Below are 22,958 nucleotides of genomic sequence, written 5' to 3'. Positions count from 1 at the left end.
CCTCTAGACAAGCTCTATCCAACGGTAGGATCATTCGTGGGAATATTTTGATGAATTCCAGAGATAGAAGTACACATACGTCAAATAAACCGGGTAATTATTAAAAGTTTGCACGCTCCGCGCTCGGAAACTTCCTGTCGGATTCGGCCGTTTGACCACTCAAAATGTTCCTCTAGACAAGCTCTATCCAACGGTAGGATCATTCGTGGGACTATTTTGGTGAATTCCAGAGATAGAATTACACATACGTCAAACAAACCGGGGAATTATTAAAAGTTTGCACGCTCCGCGCTCGGAAACTTCCTGTCCGATTCGGCCGTTTGACCACTCAAAATGTTCCTCTAGACAAGCTCTATCCAACGGTAGGATCATTCGTGGTCTATTTTGATGAATTCCAGAGATAGAATTACACATACGTCAAACAAACCGGGTAATTATTAAAAGTTTGCACGCTCCGCGCTCGGAAACTTCTGGTCCGATTCGGCCGTTTGACCACTCAAACTGTTCCTCTAGACAAGCTCTATCCAACGGTAGGATCAGTCGTGGACTATTTTGATGAATTCCAGAGATAGAAGTACACATACGTCGAATAAACCGGGTAATTATTAAAAGTTTGCACGCTCCGCGCTCGGAAACTTCTGGCCCGATTCGGCCGTTTGACCACTCAAAATGTTCCTCTAGACAAGCTCTATCCAACGGTAGGATCATTCGTGGGACTATTTTGATGAATTCCAGAGATAGAGGTACACATACGTCAAATAAACCGGGTAATTATTAAAAGTTTGCACGCTCCGCGCTCGGAAACTTCTGGTCCGATTCGGCCGTTTGACCACTCAAAATGTTCCTCTAGACAAGCTCTATCCAACGGTAGGATCATTCGTGGGAATATTTTGATGAATTCCAGAGATAGAAGTACACATACGTCAAATAAACCGGGTAATTATTAAAAGTTTGCACGCTCCGCGCTCGGAAACTTCCTGTCGGATTCGGCCGTTTGACCACTCAAAATGTTCCTCTAGACAAGCTCTATCCAACGGTAGGATCATTCGTGGGACTATTTTGGTGAATTCCAGAGATAGAATTACACATACGTCAAACAAACCGGGTAATTATTAAAAGTTTGCACGCTCCGCGCTCGGAAACTTCTGGTCCGATTCGGCCGTTTGACCACTCAAAATGTTCCTCTAGACAAGCTCTATCCAACGGTAGGATCATTCGTGGGAATATTTTGATGAATTCCAGATATAGAAGTACACATACGTCAAATAAACCGGGTAATTATTAAAAGTTTGCACGCTCCGCGCTCGGAAACTTCCTGTCGGATTCGGCCGTTTGACCACTCAAAATGTTCCTCTAGACAAGCTCTATCCAACGGTAGGATCATTCGTGGGACTATTTTGGTGAATTCCAGAGAAAAAAATTTACACATACGTCAAATAAACCGGGTAATTATTAAAAGTTTGCACGCTCCGCGCTCGGAAACTTCTGGTCCGATTCGGCCGTTTGACCACTCAAAATGTTCCTCTAGACAAGCTCTATCCAACGGTAGGATCATTCGTGGGACTATTTTGGTGAATTCCACAGATAGAATTACACATACGTCAAATAAACCGGGTAATTATTAAAAGTTTGCACGCTCCGCGCTCGGAAACTTCTGGCCCGATTCGGCCGTTTGACCACTCAAAATGTTCCTCTAGACAAGTTCTATCCAACGGTAGGATCATTCGTGGGACTATTTTGATGAATGCCAGAGATAGAGGTACACATACGTCAAATAAACCGGGTAATTATTAAAAGTTTGCACGCTCCGCGCTCGGAAACTTCTGGTCCGATTCGGCCGTTTAACCACTCAAAATGTTCCTCTAGACAAGCTCTATCCAACGGTAGGATCATTCGTGGTCTATTTTGATGAATTCCAGAGATAGAAGTACACATACGTCAAATAAACCGGGTAATTATTAAAAGTTTGCACGCTCCGCGCTCGGAAACTTCCTGTCGGATTCGGCCGTTTGACCACTCAAAATGTTCCTCTAGACAAGCTCTATCCAACGGTAGGATCATTCGTGGGACTATTTTGGTGAATTCCAGAGATAGAATTACACATACGTCAAACAAACCGGGTAATTATTAAAAGTTTGCACGCTCCGCGCTCGGAAACTTCTGGTCCGATTCGGCCGTTTGACCACTCAAAATGTTCCTCTAGACAAGCTCTATCCAACGGTAGGATCATTCGTGGGAATATTTTGATGAATTCCAGAGATAGAAGTACACATACGTCAAATAAACCGGGTAATTATTAAAAGTTTGCACGCTCCGCGCTCGGAAACTTCCTGTCGGATTCGGCCGTTTGACCACTCAAAATGTTCCTCTAGACAAGCTCTATCCAACGGTAGGATCATTCGTGGGACTATTTTGGTGAATTCCAGAGATAGAATTACACATACGTCAAATAAACCGGGTAATTATTAAAAGTTTGCACGCTCCGCGCTCGGAAACTTCTGGTCCGATTCGGCCGTTTGACCACTCAAAATGTTCCTCTAGACAAGCTCTATCCAACGGTAGGATCATTCGTGGGACTATTTTGGTGAATTCCAGAGAAAAAAATTTACACATACGTCAAATAAACCGGGTAATTATTAAAAGTTTGCACGCTCCGCGCTCGGAAACTTCTGGCCCGATTCGGCCGTTTGACCACTCAAAATGTTCCTCTAGACAAGTTCTATCCAACGGTAGGATCATTCGTGGGACTATTTTGATGAATTCCAGAGATAGAGGTACACATACGTCAAATAAACCGGGTAATTATTAAAAGTTTGCACGCTCCGCGCTCGGAAACTTCTGGTCCGATTCGGCCGTTTGACCACTCAAAATGTTCCTCTCGACAGGCTCTATCCAACGGTAGGAACATTCGTGGGACTATTTTGATGAATTCCAGAGAAAAAAATTTGCACACGTCAAATATACCGGGTAAGTATTAAAAGTTTGCACGCTCCGCGCTCGGAAACTTCTGGTCCGATTCGGCCGTTTGACCACTCAAAATGTTCCTCTCGACAGGCTCTATCCAACGGTAGGAACATTCGTGGGACTATTTTGATGAATTCCAGAGAAAAAAATTTGCACACGTCAAATATACCGGGTAAATATTAAAAGTTTGCACGCTCCGCGCTCGGAAACTTCTGGTCCGATTCGGCCGTTTGACCACTCAAAATGTTCCTCTCGACAGGCTCTATCCAACGGTAGGAACATTCGTGGGACTATTTTGATGAATTCCAGAGAAAAATATTTACACACGTCAAATATACCGGGTAAGTATTAAAAGTTTGCACGCTCCGCGCTCGGAAAATTCTGGTCCGATTCGGCCGTTTGACCACTCAAAATGTTCCTCTAGACAAGCTCTATCCAACGGTAGGATCATTCGTGGGACTATTTTGATGAATTCCAGAGATAGAAGTACACATACGTCAATTAAACCGGGTAATTATTAAATATTTGCACGCTCCGCCCTCGGAAAATTCTGGTACGATTCGGCCGTTTGACCACTCAATATGTTCGTCTTGACAAGCTCTATCCAACGTTGGGATCATTCGTGGGAATATTTTGATGAATTCCAGAGATAGGAGTACACATACGTCAAATATACCGGGTAAGAATTAAAAGTTTGCACGCTCCGCGCTCGGAAAATTCTGGTACGATTCGGCCGTTTGACCACTCAATATGTTCCTCTTGACAAGCTCTATCCAACGTTGGGATCATTCGTGGGACTATTTTGATGAATTCCAGAGAAAAAAATTTACACACGTCAAATATACCGGGTAAGTATTAAAAGTTTGCACGCTCCGCGCTCGGAAAATTCTGGTAAGATTCGGCCGTTTGACCACTCAAAATGTTCCTCTAGACAAGCTCTATCCAACGGTAGGATCATTCGTGGGACTATTTTGATGAATTCCAGAGATAGAAGTACACATACGTCAAATAAACCGGGTAATTATTAAAAGTTTGCACGCTCCGCGCTCGGAAACTTCTGGTCCGATTCTGCCGTTTGACCACTCAAAATGTTCCTCTAGACAAGCTCTATCCAACGGTAGGAACATCCGTGGGACTATTTTGATGAATTCCAGAGAAAAATATTTACACACGTCAAATATACCGGGTAAGTATTAAAAGTTTGCACGCTCCGCGCTCGGAAAATTCTGGTCCGATTCGGCCGTTTGACCACTCAAAATGTTCCTCTAGACAAGCTCTATCCAACGTTGGGATCATTCGTGGGACTATTTTGATGAATTCCAGAGATAGGAGTACACATACGTCAAATAAACCGGGTAATTATTAAAAGTTTGCACGCTCCGCGCTCGGAAAATTCTGGTCCGATTCGGCCGTTTGACCACTCAAAATGTTCCTCTAGACAAGCTCTATCCAACGTTGGGATCATTCGTGGGACTATTTTGATGAATTCCAGAGATAGGAGTACACATACGTCAAATAAACCGGGTAATTATTAAAAGTTTGCACGCTCCGCGCTCGGAAACTTCTGGTCCGATTCTGCCGTTTGACCACTCAAAATGTTCCTCTAGACAAGCTCTATCCAACGGTAGGAACATCCGTGGGACTATTTTGATGAATTCCAGAGAAAAATATTTACACACGTCAAATATACCGGGTAAGTATTAAAAGTTTGCACGCTCCGCGCTCGGAAAATTCTGGTCCGATTCGGCCGTTTGACCACTCAAAATGTTCCTCTAGACAAGCTCTATCCAACGTTGGGATCATTCGTGGGACTATTTTGATGAATTCCAGAGATAGGAGTACACATACGTCAAATAAACCGGGTAATTATTAAAAGTTTGCACGCTCCGCGCTCGGAAAATTCTGGTACGATTCGGCCGTTTGACCACTCAAAATGTTCCTCTAGACAAACTCTATCCAACGGTAGCATCATTCGTGGGACTATTTTGATGAATTCCAGAGATAGAAGTACACATACGTCAAATAAACCGGGTAATTATTAAATATTTGCACGCTCCGCCCTCGGAAAATTCTGGTACGATTCGGCCGTTTGACCACTCAATATGTTCGTCTTGACAAGCTCTATCCAACGTTGGGATCATTCGTGGGACTATTTTGATGAATTCCAGAGAAAAAAATTTACACACGTCAAATATACCGGGTAAGTATTAAAAGTTTGCACGCTCCGCGCTCGGAAAATTCTGGTACGATTCGGCCGTTTGACCACTCAAAATGTTCCTCTAGACAAGCTCTATCCAACGTTGGGATCATTCGTGGGACTATTTTGATGAATTCCAGAGAAAAAAATTTACACACGTCAAATATACCGGGTAAGTATTAAAAGTTTGCACGCTCCGCGCTCGGAAAATTCTGGTACGATTCGGCCGTTTGACCACTCAAAATGTTCCTCTAGACAAGCTCTATCCAACGGTAGGAACATTCGTGGGACTATTTTGATGAATTCCAGAGAAAAAAATTTACACACGTCAAATATACCGGGTAAGTATTAAAAGTTTGCACGCTCCGCGCTCGGAAAATTCTGGTCCGATTCGGCCGTTTGACCACTCAAAATGTTCCTCTAGACAAGCTCTATCCAACGGTAGGATCATTCGTGGGACTATTTTGGTGAATTCCAGAGAAAAAAATTTACATACGTCGAATAAACCGGGTAATTATTAAAAGTTTGCACGCTCCGCGCTCGGAAAATTCTGGTCCGATTCGGCCGTTTGACCACTCAAAATGTTCCTCTAGACAAGCTCTATCCAACGTTGGGATCATTCGTGGGACTATTTTGATGAATTCCAGAGATAGGAGTACACATACGTCAAATAAACCGGGTAATTATTAAAAGTTTGCACGCTCCGCGCTCGGAAAATTCTGGTCCGATTCGGCCGTTTGACCACTCAAAATGTTCCTCTCGACAAGCTCTATCCAACGGTAGGAACATTCGTGGGACTATTTTGATGAATTCCAGAGATAGAAGTACACATACGTCAAATAAACCGGGTAATTATTAAAAGTTTGCACGCTCCGCGCTCGGAAAATTCTGGTCCGATTCGGCCGTTTGACCACTCAAAATGTTCCTCTCGACAAGCTCTATCCAACGGTAGGAACATTCGTGGGACTATTTTGATGAATTCCAGAGAAAAAAATTTACACACGTCAAATATACCGGGTAAGTATTAAAAGTTTGCACGCTCCGCGCTCGGAAAATTCTGGTACGATTCGGCCGTTTGACCACTCAAAATGTTCCTCTAGACAAGCTCTATCCAACGGTAGGAACATTCGTGGGACTATTTTGATGAATTCCAGAGAAAAAAATTTACACACGTCAAATATAACGGGTAAGTATTAAAAGTTTGCACGCTCCGCGCTCGGAAAATTCTGGTACGATTCGGCCGTTTGACCACTCAAAATGTTCCTCTAGACAAGCTCTATCCAACGGTAGGAATATTCGTGGGACTATTTTGATGAATTCCAGAGAAAAATATTTACACACGTCAAATATACCGGGTAAGTATTAAAAGTTTGCACGCTCCGCGCTCGGAAAATTCTGGTACGATTCGGCCGTTTGACCACTCAAAATGTTCCTCTAGACAAGCTCTATCCAACGGTAGGAATATTCGTGGGACTATTTTGATGAATTCCAGAGAAAAATATTTACACACGTCAAATATACCGGGTAAGTATTAAAAGTTTGCACGCTCCGCGCTCGGAAAATTCTGGTACGATTCGGCCGTTTGACCACTCAAAATGTTCCTCTAGACAAACTCTATCCAACGGTAGCATCATTCGTGGGACTATTTTGATGAATTCCAGAGATAGAAGTACACATACGTCAAATAAACCGGGTAATTATTAAATATTTGCACGCTCCGCCCTCGGAAAATTCTGGTACGATTCGGCCGTTTGACCACTCAATATGTTCGTCTTGACAAGCTCTATCCAACGTTGGGATCATTCGTGGGAATATTTTGATGAATTCCAGAGATAGGAGTACACATACGTCAAATATACCGGGTAAGAATTAAAAGTTTGCACGCTCCGCGCTCGGAAAATTCTGGTACGATTCGGCCGTTTGACCACTCAAAATGTTCCTCTAGACAAGCTCTATCCAACGTTGGGATCATTCGTGGGACTATTTTGATGAATTCCAGAGAAAAAAATTTACACACGTCAAATATACCGGGTAAGTATTAAAAGTTTGCACGCTCCGCGCTCGGAAAATTCTGGTACGATTCGGCCGTTTGACCACTCAATATGTTCCTCTTGACAAGCTCTATCCAACGTTGGGATCATTCGTGGGACTATTTTGATGAATTCCAGAGAAAAAAATTTACACACGTCAAATATACCGGGTAAGTATTAAAAGTTTGCACGCTCCGCGCTCGGAAAATTCTGGTACGATTCGGCCGTTTGACCACTCAAAATGTTCCTCTAGACAAGCTCTATCCAACGGTAGGAACATTCGTGGGACTATTTTGATGAATTCCAGAGAAAAAAATTTACACACGTCAAATATACCGGGTAAGTATTAAAAGTTTGCACGCTCCGCGCTCGGAAAATTCTGGTCCGATTCGGCCGTTTGACCACTCAAAATGTTCCTCTAGACAAGCTCTATCCAACGGTAGGAACATTCGTGGGACTATTTTGATGAATTCCAGAGAAAAAAATTTACACACGTCAAATATACCGGGTAAGTATTAAAAGTTTGCACGCTCCGCGCTCGGAAAATTCTGGTCCGATTCGGCCGTTTGACCACTCAAAATGTTCCTCTAGACAAGCTCTATCCAACGTTGGGATCATTCGTGGGACTATTTTGATGAATTCCAGAGATAGGAGTACACATACGTCAAATAAACCGGGTAATTATTAAAAGTTTGCACGCTCCGCGCTCGGAAAATTCTGGTCCGATTCGGCCGTTTGACCACTCAAAATGTTCCTCTCGACAAGCTCTATCCAACGGTAGGAACATTCGTGGGACTATTTTGATGAATTCCAGAGATAGTAGTACACATACGTCAAATAAACCGGGTAAGTATTAAAAGTTTGCACGCTCCGCGCTCGGAAAATTCTGGTACGATTCGGCCGTTTGACCATTCAAAATGTTCCTCTAGACAAGCTCTATCCAACGGTAGGAACATTCGTGGGACTATTTTGATGAATTCCAGAGAAAAAAATTTACACACGTCAAATATACCGGGTAAGTATTAAAAGTTTGCACGCTCCGCGCTCGGAAAATTCTGGTCCGATTCGGCCGTTTGACCACTCAAAATGTTCCTCTAGACAAGCTCTATCCAACGGTAGGATCATTCGTGGGACTATTTTGATGAATTCCAGAGATAGAAGTACACATACGTCAAATAAACCGGGTAATTATTAAAAGTTTGCACGCTCCGCGCTCGGAAACTTCTGGTCCGATTCTGCCGTTTGACCACTCAAAATGTTCCTCTAGACAAGCTCTATCCAACGGTAGGATCATTCGTGGGACTATTTTGGTGAATTCCAGAGAAAAAAATTTACATACGTCGAATAAACCGGGTAATTATTAAAAGTTTGCACGCTCCGCGCTCGGAAAATTCTGGTCCGATTCGGCCGTTTGACCACTCAAAATGTTCCTCTAGACAAGCTCTATCCAACGTTGGGATCATTCGTGGGACTATTTTGATGAATTCCAGAGATAGGAGTACACATACGTCAAATAAACCGGGTAATTATTAAAAGTTTGCACGCTCCGCGCTCGGAAAATTCTGGTCCGATTCGGCCGTTTGACCACTCAAAATGTTCCTCTCGACAAGCTCTATCCAACGGTAGGAACATTCGTGGGACTATTTTGATGAATTCCAGAGATAGAAGTACACATACGTCAAATAAACCGGGTAATTATTAAAAGTTTGCACGCTCCGCGCTCGGAAAATTCTGGTCCGATTCGGCCGTTTGACCACTCAAAATGTTCCTCTCGACAAGCTCTATCCAACGGTAGGAACATTCGTGGGACTATTTTGATGAATTCCAGAGAAAAAAATTTACACACGTCAAATATACCGGGTAAGTATTAAAAGTTTGCACGCTCCGCGCTCGGAAAATTCTGGTACGATTCGGCCGTTTGACCACTCAAAATGTTCCTCTAGACAAGCTCTATCCAACGGTAGGAACATCCGTGGGACTATTTTGATGAATTCCAGAGAAAAATATTTACACACGTCAAATATACCGGGTAAGTATTAAAAGTTTGCACGCTCCGCGCTCGGAAAATTCTGGTCCGATTCGGCCGTTTGACCACTCAAAATGTTCCTCTAGACAAGCTCTATCCAACGGTAGGAATATTCGTGGGACTATTTTGATGAATTCCAGAGAAAAATATTTACACACGTCAAATATACCGGGTAAGTATTAAAAGTTTGCACGCTCCGCGCTCGGAAAATTCTGGTACGATTCGGCCGTTTGACCACTCAAAATGTTCCTCTAGACAAACTCTATCCAACGGTAGCATCATTCGTGGGACTATTTTGATGAATTCCAGAGATAGAAGTACACATACGTCAAATAAACCGGGTAATTATTAAATATTTGCACGCTCCGCCCTCGGAAAATTCTGGTACGATTCGGCCGTTTGACCACTCAATATGTTCGTCTTGACAAGCTCTATCCAACGTTGGGATCATTCGTGGGAATATTTTGATGAATTCCAGAGATAGGAGTACACATACGTCAAATATACCGGGTAAGAATTAAAAGTTTGCACGCTCCGCGCTCGGAAAATTCTGGTACGATTCGGCCGTTTGACCACTCAATATGTTCCTCTTGACAAGCTCTATCCAACGTTGGGATTATTCGTGGGACTATTTTGATGAATTCCAGAGAAAAAAATTTACACACGTCAAATATACCGGGTAAGTATTAAAAGTTTGCACGCTCCGCGCTCGGAAAATTCTGGTACGATTCGGCCGTTTGACCACTCAAAATGTTCCTCTAGACAAGCTCTATCCAACGGTAGGAATATTCGTGGGACTATTTTGATGAATTCCAGAGAAAAATATTTACACACGTCAAATATACCGGGTAAGTATTAAAAGTTTGCACGCTCCGCGCTCGGAAATTCTGGTCCGATTCGGCCGTTTGACCACTCAAAATGTTCCTCTAGACAAGCTCTATCCAACGGTAGGAACATTCGTGGGACTATTTTGATGAATTCCAGAGAAAAAAATTTACACACGTCAAATATACCGGGTAAGTATTAAAAGTTTGCACGCTCCGCGCTCGGAAAATTCTGGTCCGATTCGGCCGTTTGACCACTCAAAATGTTCCTCTAGACAAACTCTATCCAACGGTAGCATCATTCGTGGGACTATATTGATGAATTCCAGAGATAGTAGTACACATACGTCAAATAAACCGGGTAATTATTAAAAGTTTGCACGCTCCGCCCTCGGAAACTTCTGGTCCGATTCGGCCGTTTGACCACTCAAAATGTTCCTCTAGACAAGCTCTATCCAACGGTGGGATCAGTCGTGGGACTATTTTGATGAATTCCAGAGATAGAAGTACACATACGTCAAATAAACCGGGTAAATATTAAAAGTTTGCACGCTCCGCGCTCGGAAAATTCTGGTCCGATTCGGCCGTTTGACCACTCAATATGTTCCTCTTGACAAGCTCTATCCAACGTTGGGATCATTCGTGGGACTATTTTGATGAATTCCAGAGATAGGAGTACACATACGTCAAATAAACCGGGTAATTATTAAAAGTTTGCACGCTCCGCCCTCGGAAACTTCTGGTCCGATTCGGCCGTTTGACCACTCAAAATGTTCCTCTTGACAAGCTCTATCCAACGGTAGGATCATTCGTGGGACTATATTGATGAATTCCAGAGATAGTAGTACACATACGTCAAATAAACCGGGTAATTATTAAAAGTTTGCACGCTCCGCGCTCGGAAAATTCTGGTACGATTCGGCCGTTTGACCACTCAAAATGTTCCTCTCGACAAGCTCTATCCAACGGTAGGAACATTCGTGGGACTATTTTGATAAATTCCAGAGATAGAAGTACAAATACGTCAAATAAACCTGGTAAATATTAAAAGTTTGCACGCTCCGCGCTCGGAAACTTCTGGTCCGATTCGGCCGTTTGACCACTCAAAATGTTCCTCTCGAAAAGCTCTATCCAACGGTGGCATCAGTCGTAGGACTATTTTGATGATTTGCAGAGAAAAAAATGTACACACGTCAAATATATCGGGTAAGTATTAAAAGTTTGCACGCTCCGCGCTCGGAAATTTGTTGTTTCAATATACACAACAATAGTAATCTTGTTAAGCAACTTGAACCCTTATCAAATTCTGGTAAGAAGATAAACAATTTTTATTGAAATCCTTAAAAACAGTATACTTATGTTAATAAAACAAATTGATATTGGGTTGTAAAGATTCTCCCCCAAACACTCTTGAGCTTAAAGTGCCATCATGGAAATCTACTTAGGGTAATAGTTTTCACAATATTCATTTGAGGGTGCTTATTATGATGTAATCACTTAAAGTGGTGATTTTTGCCTTTTTAGGGCCGACATTCTTTCCAAATCCAAGATCAAGCTCACCTTAAGATACAGTGTCCAAAAGCAAAGACTGATAGTTGTAGTTCACAACATAGAGTATGTTTGATCAGCCTGTAGATTAGTCAATTGATTGACAGTTTAATAATTTCAAAGATCTGCATTTTGATGAACCTAAAGGAATCTATGTAAAGCTATATTTGTTGCCTGAAAGGCATACGGATACTAAACGGAAAACTCAGGTAAACACAGGTTTTACAAGAATGTGTAGTTCTTACCGTGAAAGAATGTTGTTATTTATTTGAGAATCTCCAAATAATGATTATGTAAATCTTATTTTGGTTGAATTAAATACTTATCAGCGCGTGCTTGATTTAGTTATCTGCAAATGAATGGACAAGGATTTCAATGATTACAGTTTTAAAAGTTTTTTTCCCCTACTTTAGGTCTTCTTTTTGTCAAATATTCGTGTACTCATATTGAGTGGTTGTTTTTTAAACAATTTACAAAATCTGGCAACATGGTCCACGCCTCATAGTTGATATTGGGCCATTTAAGACCATGGAGGATTGGAAACAAAAGAGCAGTGCCCTGTTGCCATTTAGCGCTACGAGCAATTAGAGTTTTTTTTTATCTATCTATCTATGTCTATCTATAGGTAATCAAAACCACTAAGAATCCAGTGTTCGATGAAACTTTTGAATTTGTGATTTCCCAAGACGAACTGAACCAAAAGCATCTCGAGGTGTCAGTATGTGAAGAACGAGTCATTAAAAATGAGGACCTAGAAAAAGTGAGGGGGAAGTAGTAAATTGAGAAGATTTTTTTGACTCTTTGGTTTTAGGTAATAATTGATTTGGAGAAGTTGGGGTTAGTTCTGCCCTACACAAAGCTGTTTACTGTATACAAGAAATCGCACGAGAGCTAAATTGCATATTTTCCTACTTGAATATATTTTTTTAATGTAAATTTAGTATCCTACAGTTGTAAATAAAAATAATTTGATTTTTAACATATTTTAAACGGAGATCGCCGAAAACAAAGATTTGTGTAGGCGTAATGTAAGGTCATTGGCAGAGACCTACAAGGCCAATTTTCCTGTGGAAACATCCCAACAACAAAACGTTCGCTACCAAATTAACCCTATATACCCAACCAAATCCCCACCACAATCCTGCCATTTACCGTCAACCAAAATACTGCAAGCAGGCAATTCGCACACCATAAACGCGCAAACCCATGCGAATCCACCCGGCATTAGGTCGTGCGTAACCATCTAATTCCCCCCGAGCCTTGACCGAAAATGATCCCTTGAACCGACGAAAATGCGTAGAGCCGTTCCTTTTCCGTTTTTAGCCATTTTGTACTTCGTGGTGACCAATATAAAATATCCGGAAAAATCCGCCCTCTCCAATGGGACTCATCTGGACGTTAACGCCAAAAAGCTCTTTGGTAGTTCGAATTACTCCCTTGAAAGGGATGTGGGGCTGCTGCGCAAGGGGTTGGAACCTAGGGAGGAAGTGGCGAAGGTGTGTTTGGGGAATGTGACTAAGTGCATGGATGAGGGTAAGTTTGCAACTAAGGGAGTAAATAACAGTATAAGAGGAGGTTTTTGGCTGAAGTAACAAGACTGCTAATATAGATAATTGAGATGTGCAATAATGGTTTAACAGTCTAATTTCGGATTCGAATGGTTTTTTTCGGCCGTGTTTCATTCCCCGTCAAGACCGTCAGGATGTGCGACGAATATGAATTTCTCAGGCACATCCTTAATGGCTTTTGGTCTTAGACGTGATGAGGTCATTCCATTTTCTATCCCAAAAAGCGCACTTTGAATTACAGCCGATATGCACTATTAGAGCGACCAATGAATCTGGGTAAATGTCATTATCATGGGTAATTTATTTATATAATAAACAGGTCTTTTGAATCATGAAACAGTGAAGGAGTAAAAGTAATTGAAATCAAATTAAATCACGGTTAGTTGAAGGCTGTATTGGTTTACTAATTTTTTAGTATTGTTGATTGTAGGATTATTGAGATAAAAAGTGTTATTTCCTGGTATCTAGAGATAGTTCCCATTTGCGCACTTTTCAATGTTAATCAGTACGCAATTGTGCCTGCGACTAATTAGTAATATTAGCCTCATCTAATGGTTATATAACGAGAGCGTGTTGAAATTTTTCCCTTGCAACCATGCGTGTGTTCAAGCAAGAAGGTGGGCTTAATGTTACGTTACTAATTCGACGGAAATTACACTTGATACGGGCCATAAACGGCCGCAAATCGATAATCAATTTATTAAATTCAATTAATAAATATTTTGCACTATTTCATTGACCCGAATAAACGAAAATCTCCAAATGTATGTTAAATGTCCTGTTTATAACGATTATTGTTAGCATCAACATCAGCATTTTTGGCCCTTTCTGCTAGTTGCGTTTAATGCATTTCGGTGGAATCAATGACCTCTTGCCGAAACTAAACCAAGGTTTTAAACTACAACTAAGCGTTATTAAAAACTGAAAATATGTCGCATTTAACAGTGGCTAATTATCGAAAATTGCATAATGAGGCAACAGCGTGCGATAATAACAAAACTGCATATTCAAGTTCGATGTGAATGATACTTTTACAGCCGTGAAAAAAACGTTGAAAAAACTAAAAAGTCGAAAAGAAAAATAGTGACTAAGTAAAAAAATAGAAAAGTATGAAAAGGGAAAAAATTATGAAAAAGTGAAAAAATATAAAAATGTGAAAAAGTGAATGATGAAAGAGTCTCAGTTTTCTATGAATTGCCTTGAATTGTCTTCATTAATGGTGCTGTTTATTGGCATTTAAATTATACCTATTATAAATGTATATATACCAAAAGGAAATATCTCGGTTCCTCCGAAAGAAGGAGAAGAATAAAGCAATTTTTTTCATTTTACCGAATTATTATAAGTTAATGTCGAAATAAAGTTTTTGGGCAAATATATCACCATCGAGGTGATTTGTATGCATATATGTCGCAGATATCCCAACAAGACGGTTAGTTGTTGCAAGACGAAACTTGCAATTATTAGTATTCCGAATACATGATTGTATTTAAATAATTTACTAATTGCACCAGACAAAGCAAGGCAAGCAACTGAGTAAAAAAATTATTTATGATTCTATCTGTCGTCGTATCGCGCTAGAACAAACAATGGAAATCCTTGATTTTTGGGCTCCAAATGGAGTGTAATATGCATTTAAGCCTTATTAGTTGGCAGAAGATATGATTTATGGTCACTCATAACAGAAATAAACAGTTTTACTGCCAGTGTCATAATAGAAGAAACTATCGTCTAAATATTCACTTCCTTATTGCAGTTGAATTCTATAATTTTTTATGTAAATATACCTGATTTTGCAAGCTCCAATAAATACCCACATTTAGGCGTGTTTCAACGAATTGAGTGTCTGTCAAAGTAAACCACATATCGATAATTTAGCCCTTATCTAAAAGCGACAATGGCGACATCTCTGAAAGCATCTTGCATATTCCTAAATATTCTTTCAAAAGTGTAATCGCCATTTTCTCAAGAAATCTAGCAGTATTTATTAATAATCGATTAATTACAGTTGTGATTGTTCCCTTCACCTGCAAATCACATACAATCAGATAGCGTTTAAAGTTGTATTAAGCTTCTAAGAGACTATTAAATGATTGGGCAACGCGATAGAGTACTAATTCATTTCCTTGCAAGTGCACCTTTAAATTTACTAATGAATTTCTTTATTAAGGAGCGTATTACCTGCGTTAATTTAAGGCGCTTGAGTCGTCCTTGTCATTGAATAATAGACGTGATTAGTAATCAGGCATAAACCAATGAATCTTTTTTTATATAAGTTATAAGAGAATAATATTAGACTTCAGTTAAAAATATCTTGTTATCTTGGAATCTGGCTATAATACTTTCCATTAGTTTATATGTGTGTTGGACAACGAAAGGAACTGTCGCAGGACGCAGGTGCGATGTCGCTGGAGAATACTAAGCAGCAATTGCTGACGCAAATCTTGGGCCTTATGGCCAATTAGACTGAGAAGGAGCGGCTAAGAAGGTAGATCTCTGTTAAAGATACGGTTTTAAAAAATCCTTTCATGCCAAACTTCATCAAAACTTGAAGCATTTTCCAATGTTATTCTGTGCTGCTGAAAAATTTATGTTTAAATTTAATTTTCTTTTTAAATTTTAGGTTTTTTATCGGTTTAAACATATAGTTTTCAATATAAAATAACACGTTTGAACATAAATTCTAAAAAAAGTGTGCGATGGCCGGGAATCGAACCCGGATCAACTGCTTGGAAGGCAACTATGCTGACCATTACACCACCATCGCAACCTGAAAATGAGCGCCGCCTGTCCATAGATCAACCACAGCAATATATCTAAATCAGTTTATGCATAAATTTTGAGCAATTTATTTTATTATCTACAACTTCTAACTCTATTCAAGTAGAGAATTATCTCCAAAGCTACTACCTCAACTAAACATACTTCTTATCATAGTATTGTGGAATAATTATTTTAGATACATTTAGTATTCGCCATCTGATCAAGAAACTACTTCCACTAATTAACTTTCAGAAACTATTTTTTAGATTTTAGTTATTCCCGAACAACGGAAAAATTGATGAAACTGATATCAGTATCACAACCGCCTCTCGACCTAAGCCGGATAGCCGACGTAAGCCATTCTTGCCAGATTGCCAGTCAGAGGTACGCCCAAGATTTGAAGCAGTTCCAATTATGGGCTCTTAAAAGTAAGGAATTGTTAGGCTAGATTTGGGGTTTTGTATTTATTACAAATGTAATCCATATTTTCCAAGAATTAATTGGGCTCAAAGCGCACGTATACCTGTAGTCATCTGACATATACAACACGCCTCTCTATTACACATCTCATACATAATTCACTACGTGATCTGCTTTTGTTCCCACTGTTAATTATAATTTGTACGTCACCGTGTATACGAAAAAAACCGATTTTTGATATATCCCTTATTATTAAACTATGATGCGTTTCGCTCAGTAACGTTCCTTGAATATCGATGAACCGGGAGGATTTTCCTAATCCCATATTTAATCCATAAATTACAGTGTATGATGCTTCAGCTAAGCTACCCTCAGGCCTTCTTAATGGAAATGTGAACCAATTAGGCGACTTTGACATGTGCCTCTCAGCTCAGTCCGAGGACCAAGAAGTCAATGGGCAATACTGCTTAGCCGCTTTCGAAGTACAAATACCCCATAGTCCCTACTTGGCTGGTTTACACAAACTAATTCAATCCCATTACCACTTCAAAAGCAAATTGGAAGACGTACGTGTGTGCACAATGAATTTTGCTTATGCGAGATAATGCATTTTTGAAATTGCAGCCTGGGCATAGAGTGCCAAGGTTCTCTAGTATAAACTGGGCAGTATGTGTGCCAGATGTGTGTTCTGCGGAGGATGTAAGGAAAGGGTTAAAGGAGGCTGTGAGAGAGATTACAAAAGGAACTGAATTGGAAGTGAGACTAGAAGTCGATCCTCTTATGTGCAGGACGTTGAAACAGCAGCAAAATTTACCTTTGACTACCATAATTGCTATGTATGTTTTCATCGCATAGAAATACCTTTGTACTGACCAGTCAGTTTCAGAATATTCTTCATTGGTTTGATTGTTCTCGAGTTCTTCGCAGCAATATATGATAACATCGTTATTGGAGAGAAAAGTACGTATTTACTTCAGACAAATCAATTCATGATTTAATTTTTCTCCAATTTTAAGACCAATGGATAACAGGTTTCTCACTGGTTAGAAATCTAAGATTCATAGTCACTCCCAGTAAGCCCCCACCTTCAGGAGACATACTGGCAGTTCACGGCATCAGAATGGTGAATGCGCTTCTGCTGGTCTTGGCTCATAAGTCAATGGCAGTACTCTTCCTTCCTTATGTAAATAGAACTGAAGCTGTGGAAGTGCGTCCTTTGTCTTATTTTAGCATTGGAATATCATCAGCAAATGCATTATTACAGGTTTTTGCAAGACCCTTCACAGTAATAGGAAGAGCTGCCAGTTTGTATACTGACCCATTCATCATGATATCGGGGCTGTTGTCCTCCTATTCTCTAATAGGGAAGCTACAGAAAACTGGAAAAATTAACATTATTCAGGAGTATATTTCTAGATTGTATAGAATCGTGCCTACATTGGCTGCGCTCATTGGTAATAAGATTTACACATTTAAGTGTAATTAATTTTCAAACAAATTTTCTTATTATTTAAAAGGATTTTGCACCTTCGTCTTGCCGTGGCTAAACGACGGCCCCATGTGGAACTTGGTGGTGACCCACCACTCGAATATATGCAAGAAATATTGGTGGAGGAATCTGTTATTTATCCACAACTATTTTGGGTTCAAAGATATGTGCCTTACGCACACTCACCATCTAGGCATTGACACGCAGCTCTTCTTTGCGTCCCCCTTCATGGTTTACGGCCTCTGGAGGTGGCCCTTAAAAGGCTCCGTCGTGTTGATCTGTTTAGCTGTAATGTCCACTGCGGCTAGATACTATGTCACATATTCCATGCAGCTAAACAATTATGTTCACTTTGGAACTTCGTAAGTGTTCAAAAAGGGTCCACGTAATGAGAAATTTATTGAGTAAGGATTTTTTTTAGAGTGACACAGCTATTTGAGACTGCAGATAACATGTATATCTTGCCTCCGCATAGGGCAACTGTCTATATTATGGGGATTTTTATGGGTTATTTGCTGAGAAATTGTAGTCATATTAAGCTGACTAACGTATGGAAAAACTCACCCCCTAAAAGATTCTTTATGCATGGAAAATCTTTTGTTTTCAGACTCAGCTACGAACGGGTAATACAGTAGCCCTGTTTAGCTTTCTGGTATCCTATTTAGGGCCAGCCTTCATGGGTAAAATCGACTACGTCTATAACCCTAGAGATGCGGCTTGGTACGCTGCCTTTTCTCCCATCTTATGGGTAGCCTCCTTCTGCTGGGTTATTTACATTATACAGTTAGGATATGGAGGTATGTAGATTTTGCGATTTTTATAATCTGGTGAACACATAAATCAATCAATAAATCAATTAGGTTGGATAAGACATGTATTTGCCCACTCCCTCTGCACCTTCTGGACCAAAGTATCTTACGCAGTATATTTAACACAATTCCCAGTGTTTTTCTATAATGTGGGATCCACGAGGTCGGCTCAAGAATTTGGGATCATTACCAAGATGTTGAATCTCCAGGAATATGTCTGGATTTTAGGATTATCTGTGGTCCTGAGTGTCGTTTTTGAAGTGCCATTTCAAAATTTGAGGAATCTCACGTTTAAACGGGCTGATAAAGTTCGCAAAAACAGTATTAGAGATGCTAAGAAAGTATGTTGAGTGTTCAGTTTTTGGGCAACAGCGATTATCTACCTCTAAATAAATTACAAAATATGGAGTTTCATGAACTGCTTAGGGTCAACAGATTAAAGTCCTGAGTATTTTACCAAGAGGACGTTGTTGATGAAAACATTGAAATAAAGATAAGAGTATTGGTCAGTTACGCTGCACTGATCTGGTGGCCCTCAGTAGCGCGTAAGTTTTTAGAGCTGCTTACAATCTTTTAGAATAATTTTATACAATTATTTAATATAATAATGCCACGTGTCGACTGCTAGTTTTTTTAAACAATGAAATTAATTTTCCAAAAAAAGTGCATTTATTCACTCAGTATTTATATAATTCTTAATATAATTGCTATAACTACAATAAAGAAAATAGGTATCCCACGACATACATATTTTATAAAAGCATTCTTTATAAGATGGAAAAACAAATGGAGTCAGCTGACAAAGAAACTTTAAATAATTGTCTTCTACGGTAAACTAAGTCTCTGGTTATGCTTTGATAGATTAAACTAACTGAAACTTTAGCTACAGAAATAAGATGCCCCAATTCCACCGATTAACTGAAAATGAAACTAACTCTGAATAAAGCATTAGTACTGGACAGTTTATTGATTTCAAAGAAGGCCTTTGATGGTGGAAATTTAAAGTTGTAAAGTCGAAATCCCAGAATTGGCAAGCATTGTTTAAGCCAAAGGCTTTTCTTCTGGTATAGAAGGGCTGGTTGCCACTGATCCAGACCTCGAACGTGCTTCCTCATTAACACTTTGCTGGGAACTAGATCTTGAAACGACTTTTCCCTAAAAATTGTCCATAAAACATCCAAAAAATTCCTTTAATCTGTATACTAACTTTGACATTCTCATAGGCAGAACCAACTTTTTCCTCAAAAGACTTAAACGACTCTGAATGCCTCATTTGTCCAATTTTGTTGGTCAAGTTACTTGTTAAACCTCCTATTACTGAGGAAGTCTTCTGATACCTGCAGAAAATAATTAATTACAGGAACAAAATATACACAAGATTAGAAATAAACATGCACCAAAGCATAACTACTTACAGCGGGGCTTCAGTAACAGCCTTAGCAACTTGTTCTACCTTATTTTCAACAGTCTGATATCTGCATAAATAAAGAACTAACTTAAAAATTGCATGCTCGAACATAAATGAACTACCAACTGCTTGCTGCTTTACTTACACGTTGCTTTCTTTAACATTTTTAATGCCCTGGTTAATGTCATCCGATACCTCTTTCAGGAAGGTAATTCCCAGGTTTCTCTTCAGTTCAGCGCTTCTACGCATTTTTGAAGACAAAACCGTTCTAAGGGTAACAATTTCATCCTCTATTTGGGCCAATTCCTCCTTCCACATCTTCTCCTGGTGCTCCTTTTCCTCAGGAGTCAGGTGGGAGAGGTCAGGGGCAACATGGTCCGCAGCCATCGCTTCTTCTACATTGTAATATATTTTTGAAAAGACTGATTCATTGTTTTAAATTTGAATAAACACAACCTACAAGCAGCATTCTCGCTTAAATAACCTTGCTTGCAGGAAACTCTGGCACTACTGAATAAAGTTTATCATGTGTGGTAAAACAGAGATCAGAGGCTATTTTTAATTAGCTTGTGTCAAGTGCCAGGATTGAAATCTATTCTCTCGCTGAATTTAAACATGCAACAAAACACGATTTAGTGCTTCTAGGAAATTGGGTTTTTAATACTAAATGTTTAGTTGCATAATAATGGAAAAATAATTATAATTATTGAATAGTCTTGAGTGTAAGTTTGTGATAGTACGAAGATAAGTGCAGTTATTATAGAGGAAACTTACCGCTGTGATTCAAACTAATAGCTAAATACTTCCTAAAATTACTGTCTTTGGGTAATTTGGCCAAGTAAGGCTTAGTTAAATCACTGTATCGAACCCTAACCTGCCTTTTAACCTTGTTTCGTAAAAACGTTCTGATAATCGCATTAGCCCTCTTTACATTAAAAAACTCAGCTTCGACATTCACATATTCATCATCATCCAATGAGCTGCTGGCAACTTCATCAAAATCAAGCTGCCTCAAATCAAAAATATCTAACTCGTTTTCAAGAAGATCGTACTCTTCTAAATAGTCTGTTTCATCTAAATTATCTAGACTAGGGGTGGAAGTACTGTCTGGAGGGTTAAAATATGGGTCTTCAATGTAATCTAGGCTGGGGTTCTCACCCTCATCAGTCATTTTATGTGGGATACATGCATGTGGGGTAGTACACTAGTGTTTCAACTAAACACCATCACAAAAGCTTGCACTATTTCGCCACATCACAAGGAACAGAATCCGAATTAAAGTACCGTTGTCTTTGTTAATAATGGTTCCACTGCTACTTTCACCCAGCAGAAAAAACTTCACGGTTCTTATAGGTTTATAGGCAACCACATATACCATTTACGAATGAGTTATTATTCGTGATTAATAAATTGACTTTTGTGCTTTTCAATTCTTAATTTAAACCATTATAAAAAACGCATGTATAAACAAACATTCTTGTTGAGTGGTAATGGTGTGGCAGAAAATGCTAATGACTTTGAGGAGGAAATATTTGTTGACACGTCATTGGAACACCGCTACTAAGGTTAATAATCCACACATACAGACCTTGTAATTAATTCTACAGCAAGGCAATTACAGAAAGTTTAATCATTTGAGGCTAGGGTGATTATTTTTACGTGAAAATTGAGGAAATATGCACGGGATTTGCAGAGATAAAACGACAAAGGAACGAAGTTGACTTTATTGCTTACCGACAGTAGGACTGTGGCTGCTCATCTCTGCAATGAAAGTAGGGCTTGATTCCTGCTAAATATGAATTTAATGGGAAAAATAAAGGAAAAGTTTTCCTGCAGAAAATATTCGGAAAATCGAAGAAATCAACATAAAAAATGGATTGTTGATCTACTGTTGCCACTGTCACTGTCAAAGCCATATTCACGCATTTGATTCTACTCTGAGAACTATATTTATCCTTGTTAGTTTCAAGATAAAATTCAAGAATAAAACATAATTTACTTTGACAAATTGTTATATCAGTTTAATAATGTTGTTAAGAGGTTATGTTATTTAGACCGCAAATTCAAAGGAATAAAAGGAATTTAATTTAATCACAATTTAATTTATTGAAACTTAAAGAAGGAATATTGATTTCAGTTTCATCATGTTACGCCTCGTTAAAAACTTCAATACCCTTAAATTGTGCACAAGTTGTTACTCCACCGCGATGCCATACAATCCTGCTCTGTTGCCTGACCACAAGAACCATAGAAAACCCCGTTGGATCCCTACAGCTAAAAGCAAACGATTTCGAATTCCCCCAGTGTGAGCATGATTAGAACTAAAAGTTTCAACACCTATATACACCTCCCCATTTTCTTTTTAGACCACAAATTCCTGATGATGAAGACCAAGAACTCATGAGGCTGTTTAATAATTACAGGAATAATGTCAGGTCAATCCGAAAATACTTAATTAACAAGTATTCAGATGAATATCAGACAAGTACTGAATCTGAGGAAATATTAAAGCACTTCAAAGAGGATTTTTTGAAGTGTCAAGCAATTAACAATGAATGGAATGAAAAAGTTAAAATTGCTAGAGAGGCGCGAGTCAAAGAAGAACAGGAACATGACTTGAGGCGTGCAAGACAGAAAATAGAAGAAGAGGTAATAAAACAAGAGCAAATGTATGAGTTAACGGAAGAGTTAGTGAGAAAAGAAAAAGAGGCATCAGTTACATTTATAACCCTTGAGAATATTGATGCAACTATTGATAAAGCACTTATTGAAATTGTTGATTATAATTTTGCTATTGACGTGAAAGGGGAAAAGCTTTTAGGAAGGGAAAGTAAACCTACCAAAGAATTAGAAAAAGAGGTAGTTAATGTAAAACAATAGGTAGTATATTTGTTTTTTAATAATATAAGAAT

General features: G+C 39.4%; 4 protein-coding genes and 1 non-coding gene across 7 annotated transcripts; 3 read left to right on the top strand and 2 right to left on the bottom strand.

The window, feature by feature from the left end:
* The first annotated feature begins 11,347 nt into the window (after positions 1 to 11,347).
* LOC136414743 (extended synaptotagmin-2-A-like) lies at positions 11,348 to 12,502 on the top strand. Its single transcript, XM_066398915.1, has 5 exons — positions 11,348 to 11,487; positions 11,566 to 11,659; positions 11,697 to 11,798; positions 12,215 to 12,349; positions 12,401 to 12,502. The coding sequence occupies exons 1-5, from the start codon at positions 11,471 to 11,473 to the stop codon at positions 12,482 to 12,484; spliced, it is 432 nt and encodes a 143-aa protein (XP_066255012.1). The 5' UTR covers positions 11,348 to 11,470; the 3' UTR covers positions 12,485 to 12,502.
* A 258-nt stretch (positions 12,503 to 12,760) lies between these two features.
* LOC136414618 (nose resistant to fluoxetine protein 6-like) lies at positions 12,761 to 19,657 on the top strand. Its single transcript, XM_066398750.1, has 11 exons — positions 12,761 to 13,122; positions 16,187 to 16,348; positions 16,686 to 16,906; positions 16,965 to 17,176; positions 17,227 to 17,300; positions 17,357 to 17,547; positions 17,605 to 17,794; positions 17,858 to 18,191; positions 18,251 to 18,377; positions 18,437 to 18,626; positions 18,690 to 19,657. The coding sequence occupies exons 1-11, from the start codon at positions 12,882 to 12,884 to the stop codon at positions 18,986 to 18,988; spliced, it is 2,241 nt and encodes a 746-aa protein (XP_066254847.1). The 5' UTR covers positions 12,761 to 12,881; the 3' UTR covers positions 18,989 to 19,657.
* TRNAG-UCC (transfer RNA glycine (anticodon UCC)) lies at positions 15,853 to 15,924 on the bottom strand. The gene has a single exon. It is a non-coding gene; the product is annotated as a tRNA-Gly (tRNA).
* LOC136414627 (tumor protein D52) lies at positions 19,289 to 21,494 on the bottom strand. Of its 2 annotated transcripts, XM_066398775.1 has the most exons (5): positions 20,821 to 21,484; positions 20,192 to 20,441; positions 20,054 to 20,113; positions 19,846 to 19,975; positions 19,289 to 19,793 (listed from the first exon to the last, which is right to left on the bottom strand). In XM_066398775.1, the coding sequence occupies exons 1-5, from the start codon at positions 21,215 to 21,217 to the stop codon at positions 19,680 to 19,682; spliced, it is 951 nt and encodes a 316-aa protein (XP_066254872.1). In that variant the 5' UTR covers positions 21,218 to 21,484; the 3' UTR covers positions 19,289 to 19,679. The 2 variants fall into 2 exon arrangements, with proteins under 2 accessions (XP_066254872.1, XP_066254874.1); XM_066398777.1 differs by lacking the exon at positions 20,054 to 20,113 and having other exon boundaries at positions 20,821 to 21,494.
* Positions 20,583 to 22,941, top strand: mRpS26 (mitochondrial ribosomal protein S26). 2 transcript variants are annotated; one of them, XM_066398779.1, is made up of 3 exons: positions 20,583 to 20,768; positions 22,184 to 22,351; positions 22,413 to 22,941. In XM_066398779.1, the coding sequence occupies exons 2-3, from the start codon at positions 22,191 to 22,193 to the stop codon at positions 22,924 to 22,926; spliced, it is 675 nt and encodes a 224-aa protein (XP_066254876.1). In that variant the 5' UTR covers positions 20,583 to 20,768; positions 22,184 to 22,190; the 3' UTR covers positions 22,927 to 22,941. The 2 variants fall into 2 exon arrangements, with proteins under 2 accessions (XP_066254876.1, XP_066254875.1); XM_066398778.1 differs by having other exon boundaries at positions 20,753 to 20,871.
* The last annotated feature ends 17 nt before the right edge of the window (positions 22,942 to 22,958 follow it).

This window comes from Euwallacea similis, chromosome 18 (genome assembly GCF_039881205.1).
Source record: "Euwallacea similis isolate ESF13 chromosome 18, ESF131.1, whole genome shotgun sequence".
Classification (NCBI taxonomy): Eukaryota; Metazoa; Arthropoda; class Insecta; order Coleoptera; family Curculionidae; genus Euwallacea; species Euwallacea similis.
Note: the sequence above shows the minus strand (reverse complement) of the source record. Positions and strands in the feature narration are given on the sequence as shown.